The sequence below is a fragment of the Cryptomeria japonica genome, chromosome 10, assembly GCF_030272615.1.
Source record: "Cryptomeria japonica chromosome 10, Sugi_1.0, whole genome shotgun sequence".
NCBI classification, from domain to species: domain Eukaryota; kingdom Viridiplantae; phylum Streptophyta; class Pinopsida; order Cupressales; family Cupressaceae; genus Cryptomeria; species Cryptomeria japonica.
This window is the reverse complement of record NC_081414.1, coordinates 286,911,419-286,918,255: the sequence shown is the minus strand read 5'-3', so window position 1 is coordinate 286,918,255 and position 6,837 is coordinate 286,911,419. Positions and strand designations below refer to the sequence as shown.

Here is a 6,837-nt window from a genome sequence, read left to right as displayed (position 1 = left end):
TGCATAGCCACTTTTCTTCAGCGCTACCCAATATAGAACCCTACCGCACTACAGATGCGTCATTCTGGTTTCAAAACGACAGTACAGATTGACTAACACACGTGTTAGTCGCACGTTTTATACTATCGATTTTGCAATAAACGACTGTGATTGACTAACACATCGCTATTACGCTGTACAAAAAAATCTGTTTTGAACCTAGAATAGCTTCAGCCCCCACTACGGGGCCCTCTCTGAATCTCACATTCACTTCTGACATTTTATTTTAGCGGCATCGTAAAGCACAAAAATTAGCAACCTCCAAGATGTACTGGATGTGTTGCTTTGAGGTGCGCTACGGGCAAAACATCAAAACCACTTAAAAGCATGATAATAAAAAGTGAGAAAATCTGGCCAACGGTACAATTCCAAGTGAAATTCTTAAAGGAATCAACGGTAAGGGATTATATGGCAAGACTAGTAAGAACAAAGATGAGTGCCAGTAATTGCAAAGGTAAGATGCCTCATGCCCTTCTCATTCCATTTCCTGCGCAGGGCCACATAAATCCCATGATGCACCTCGCCCGGAAGCTTGCTTCTGATGGATTCTTCATCACCTTCCTTAACACTGAAGTCAGTCATCAAAGAATGATCAAAGCCAACAAGGATACAGACATGCATCATAAAAGCGAAAGGATCAGAATGATTTTTGTTCCTGGAGGACAGCTTCCCAAGGCATGCGGTGGGAAGTACCTTATCGAGGACATCGAATTTTTTTCTAGGGAGGTTGAAATTGCCTCGGGCCTTCTGTAATTGACAAAGTTGCTCAGGAAATAAACGACAAAAATGAAGAGCAAAATGTCACTTGCATAATAGCAGATATCTGGACTTGCTTTGGCCTCCATACAGTGGCCAAACGCCATCATATTTTGCTGGCAGCTTTCCAAACGTCGCTCGTTTCCACCTTTGCCATCCGCTACTTCGGTTCCAAGATCGTCTCCCTAGGGCTTCTTCCTTCCGATGGTAAAAGAAATTATGTGGTTTTTTTATTTAATTTGATGATACTGCTTTGGTCTAAGACGATCTGTAAATGTTGTTGTTGAAGGTATTCCAAAGGAGGATGCGATTCAAAAGTATCTTCCCTCTATGCCGCCGCTACACTCTGCTCATCTGCCATGGTTGTACGGAGGAGAATACTTGTTTCAGCACGGGATTCGTATGGGAAAAGAAATGGCTAATATCGAATGGATCTTGTTCAGCACGTTTTACGAGCTAGAGCCTGGTGTAGCTGATGATTTGTCCAAAGAAGTGGGTGTTTATCCCATTGGTCCATTGATTTCTCCCGAGTTTCTGGACGGTGACAGAAACATGTCGACCATGGCTACCCCAAGCTTTTGGGAAAATGACATGGAATGTTTGGAGTGGTTAGAAAACCAGAGTGAGCGATCTGTGATCTATGTGTCTTTTGGGAGTGTGGCTATGTTGAATAACCGGCAAGTGGAAGAGCTTGCTCTGGGGCTGGAGGCTACCCAGAGACCATTTCTTTGGGTTGTACGCTCGGATCTAACGGATGGGGCTACCGCCGTTTTGCCTGCGGGTTTCTTGGATCGGGTTAGAGATAGAGGGTGCATAGTGTCTTGGGCTCCACAGTTAGGGGTGTTGTCCCATCCTTCCATAGCTTGTTTTGTGACCCACTGTGGATGGAACTCTGTACAAGAGAGCATCACAATGGGAGTTCCGATGCTCTGTTGGCCTTATTTCGCTGACCAGTTCATTAAGAGCACATATGTTGTACATGTTTGGAAGGTGGGGCTGCCTTTGAAAGCCAATAACGATGGGTTAATAGAGAAAGAGGAGTTCAGAAGAGCGATCGAAAGATTAGTAGCTACAGAAGAAGGCATGACAATCAGGGAAGAAACGAAGAAATGGAACGGTATAGCGAAGAATACGGTGAAAGAAGGTGGGTTATCTTTTACTAATTATACTCTATTCGTCAATGCAATGATGAAATTTGTGAAAAGCTAAATTATTGCATTCATAGACTCCATAGAAAAGGAATGTGGATGAGCCGGAAAGCAATGATGAGACAATTTTTAGTTGTAATTTGAAGCGCCCATTTTCTATACAACTCTTGGTCTTAGTTTCATTAGCCGATAGGCTACATATAGTGTGAAGTTTTAGGTAAAACCTGTCTCAAGCCGGTATACGGTCTTTTTCATGCCGGACACAGTTTTTAGTTTACACGATACTGGTATACAGTTTGACGATTGATGATGATTTGTTTTAAGTAACCTATCCCGTGGCTAGTAAGTCTCACGCTGGCAAACTCCAAATCTTTATCAAGAAACTGCGAATTTCCACCACAAAACTGTTTCAAGTAAATGTAGAATTTTCCACCACAAAACTGTTTCAAGTAAATGTAGAATGTTTTGGTAGGTTTCGTTCACGGCTGGCAGTCACTACTGAAATAAGTCAAATGTCATTTCAATTTATCGTTCATATCAAATATCAGATTTGTTTTGAATGCATTTTATTACAGATGTCAAATGCATTTATACTTTACTATGATCATCACCGCCATGGCTGTCTATAAACGCAATGATTTGTGTCGAGTAAATACAAACAATTTCCAGCAGATGACACACTGAATGGCATACAAATTTTTGCAATATTTCACTGTTTCGTTGTTTATTGTTTAATTTTTATATAACATAATTCTAATAACTGTCATTTTATTGTCATATTGACCTCCAATATTGACCTCTAATAGTCTTACAGTGAAAACACCATTAATAAATTTGTTTTGTATCAATAGTCGATCATTTTTTATAATTTTTTGTTCATAATTGGCCCCTTTGTGCACCACTATTGGAACATGTGTACACCACTATTGGAACATTTGTCAACAAGTACTAGCGATTTTGAGTATACTTTGAAATGTGTACTTTTTGACCTTTGTGTGCATAACTGATTCCACAAGGTACATTGTTACTACCCATAAACCAGATCAATAGCTATACCATTTAAGATTTGTGAATGGGTGAATTAACTATAACGACTACTGATGCTCTTCCCCTAAAAGTTTTTGTTTTGCTGCTATTTTACTTCTGTAGATAATTCACCATATCATTATTACCATGGACAAGAATTATCTTAAAATTATTTTTCACCCAACGAATCTAACATTTGGCCCCCCTTGGCTGTTTTGTTCTTCCTTTTTTTCAAGATCAATGGGTGTCCCCTGTTTCCGCAGAGTATTTGCAGACTGTAATCGATAAATTAAAGAGTTCCACCAACTGGATGATCTTCAATCCGCTGCAAGATCCCTATACGCGTCTGTTCTAGGATTTGATACCCTGTTTGCCTTAACCCCTAAGATTTTTTGTCTTTGGTTTTTTTTGTTTACATTGTCTTTGAAAAATCTTCTTGCTGTCCCAAGGGTGAAATTCCATTGCCCACGAAAAACTTTAAAATTGACGTTATTTGCAGAAAATCCTGTGCAATCTATACCATTTTTGAGACTACAATGTATTGAGGGTGCCAATCTCTTAAATCTGCATACTCATCCTTTGCACCTTTTATCACTCTGTTCTTTCTCTGCTCTCTTGTCCTCAACTGCGTAGCCCCTTTCTAATTTATTTTACAATCTGCGCAGCTCACTCCTCTTAACTGGTACCTACACACGGCCCTTCCTAGCCGATGCATCCGCACTTTTTCGATGTCCTCCGTCGAAAACTTATATATTCTACCATTGTTGCCATCATTTCGTATTTCTCTGTTGATGGCCTTTTCATATTCTTTTATGCTGACTTTTCCTTTCCTAAAATGCGCAATGTCTTTTCACATTCTCTGATTTGCAATACCATGTGACTTCGAACCCACCTTGGCGTTTTCATCAATAGCTCATTGTTCTATTAACTTGCCATTCGGTTGGATTCGAATCAAATTTATATAACAATTAATTATTTTGCAGGCTAGAGGCCTTTTCGACTTGCCAGTTTGCTATTTGATGGAATATGTATGGGCTTCAATCAACCCCTGCTACGGTTGATTCTATCACTATTAGCTTTTGAAATTTGTTTCCTGAATTTTTTCTAAACATATTTCCTTGGAGGCAAGACAACGGCAGTCACATTTTCACATAGGTTTTATTTATTTTTATGGATTTCCACACGGTTGGAAAAGATGCTGACAAAGGTTGCTAATTGCATTTGCTTGAAAATAACTAAAGCCTTTTCAACAAATTCATTTTGTGCACATATCCTCGCAATCATTGCAATCCATGAGACACCATTTCATTGAGGCATTCTGTCAAATAGTTCACCGTGCCCTGTATGTGCTTCCACATTTGCATACCTGAGCAGTTGCAACTACAACATCTGACAGAATCTTATCCTTTATGATTTGATGGATGTTCATGCCCTAAACCAAAGCTTAATCGGTCGACCATCAGAGGTCACATTTAACTTGTTTATCATAGCTAATTGAAAAGATAATTGGAGCCGATAATATGGAGAGAAACTTCAATGTCTCCTTTGAAATATAATTTAATAATTAATGACAATAATAAAATTAAAATACAAAATAATTTCGTTCCATCAACATTCATAATATTAAAGATTGTTACCACAGATTTGTATAATAACGAGGGGATTAATTCCTTAGATATCATTTTCAGGGCATACTGATAAAAAACCCAGTTGCTTATTCCTATACAAAAAATATTAACTTTTTTTTGTATCATTACATTTGGTTCAATCCCCTCCCAAAAGGGTTTTGTTCCTAGTACACAGATTCTTGATGCGGTCATCTCTACTCATGAGATTATCCACTCCATGGATAAGTGTCATCAGTCGGGGATGGTTCTCAAACTTGACATCTCCAAGGCTTATGACAGGGTCAACTGGAACTTCCTATTCAAAGTCCTCAAAGCTATGGGGTTTGGAGACAAACTCATCAAACTTATTGGGGAATGCATATCTACTGTCACCTACGTTGTGCTGCTAAATGGGAACCCCTTGAAGAAGTTCAGGTCCTCCAGAGGGTTGCGGCAAGGGGATCCTCTATCCCCTTACCTCTTCACCATCCTTGCTGAAGTGTTGGCCTCTAACTTGAACTCTTTGGTTCGCAGGGGCGCCCTTCAAGGGATCAAACCTGCATCTACGATGCCCCCCAATGTTCTACAACAGTTTGTTGATGATATGATCTTTTTTGGTATCTCCTTTGTCTGGGAAACTAAGGCTTGGAAATCCTTTCCCAATGCCTATGCTCTGGCTTTTGGCCAACACATTAACTATGAAAAGAGCAATATTTACTTCTTTCACACTAATGCCCAACTCCAAGATAAAGTCTGCAGAATCCTTGGTTGTCAAAGGGCCTCCCTCCCTGGCACCTACCTAGGCCTCCCCTTGATTGTTAAAGATGTCTCTAATTCCTTCTGGATCTCTATCCTTGAAAGAATGCAAAAAAAGTTGGCTTGTTGGAAAGGTAGATTCCTGAGTAGTGCTGGGAAATTACAGTTGTTTTCCTCCTCTCTCCAGGGGATCCATGTGTACTTTCTCTCCCTATTCAAGATATCTGCGACTATGGCAGCTAAGTTGGAAAACATTCAAAAGACTTTCCTCTGGATGGGAATGGAAGAAAAGAAGAGGCTTGCCTTGGTATGCTGGGACAAAGTCTGTCTTCCCAAGGCCATGGGCGGCTTGGGAACCCATAAGATCTCAAGGTTTAATAAGGTCCTTATGACTAAAATTGTCTGGAAGCTTCTAAACAAGGATACAAATTGGAGTAGGATCATTAGGGCTAAGTACCTGGGTAATATAGAGTTTTCCTTTGTCTTGAAAGAGGAGGGTCTTTCCAAGGGTTCCAAAATTTGGAATAACATCTTGAGTTGTAGGGACTCTTTATCTCATGGTTTGAGGTGGCTTATTGGAAATGGCAAGAACATTCTCTTCTAGGAATATTGTTGGTTAGGAGAGAGACCCCTTGCTTCTTCCCCCTCCCTGAGACGGCTACAGGATGCCACCAAAGGCTTCTTTGGTGAAAGGGTCAGTGACTACTTCAGTAATTGCACTTGGAGGGCCTTGGAGGATTGTTGCATTGACCTTCCCTTCCTCCTCCCTACTGCTAGAGAGATCCAAAAGCTCTTGGCTGGTATATTCCTCCCCCTATTTCCTAGGGAGGATAGACTTATTTGGAAGTGGGACCCCTCTGGAGACTTCTCTGTCAGAACTGCCTACACCAGCTTACTTAGAGAACCTGTTTACTCCTCTATCTAGAAAGAGGTCTGGAACCCCCAACTCCTCCCCAAGGTTAATTTCTTCTGGTGGACTACTCTCCTCGACAAAATTTTGACCCAAGACAACTTGGTCAAGAGGGAATTCCATTTCCCTAACAGTTGCATCCTCTGCAAAAATGATGAAGAAAGTCCTACCCATCTCTTCCTCCACTGTGTCTTCACTCGGGAGCTATGGGGGATGGTCTACAGTAAGCTTAATATCTGTTGGGTTATGAATGATAATTTCTTAAATCTATCTCACGAGTTTTAGGGCCCCTCTTCCAACCCCCTTATCCAACAACCGTGGAAGCAGATCCCCCCTCACGTGAGCTGGTGTATCTGGAAGGAACTGAATGATAGGATATTCAGAGACAAAGAGACCTCAGTGGAAACGATGTTTGCTCGATTCCTTAATTTGATTCTTGAGAATATCTCTGTTACTAAAACCTAGATGTCATCCAAGCTCCCCTCTACCTGGGACTGGGGAATTGCTGGATGTTGGAACCTTCCCCCATTAGTCTCTCTTGTTAACTTCTCTAAGAGACTTCTAAGACAAAGCATGGTCTGGTTCCCCCGACTAC

At 40.8% G+C, this 6,837-nt stretch overlaps 1 protein-coding gene across 1 annotated transcript; it reads left to right on the top strand.

The window, feature by feature from the left end:
- Nucleotides 1-413: 413 nt before the first annotated feature.
- LOC131859074 (linamarin synthase 1-like) lies at nt 414-2,512 on the top strand. Its single transcript, XM_059212599.1, has 2 exons — nt 414-1,002; nt 1,085-2,512. Exon 2 carries the CDS (start codon nt 1,126-1,128, stop codon nt 2,002-2,004), a length of 879 nt encoding a protein of 292 aa, XP_059068582.1. The 5' UTR covers nt 414-1,002; nt 1,085-1,125; the 3' UTR covers nt 2,005-2,512.
- Nucleotides 2,513-6,837: the final 4,325 nt, after the last annotated feature.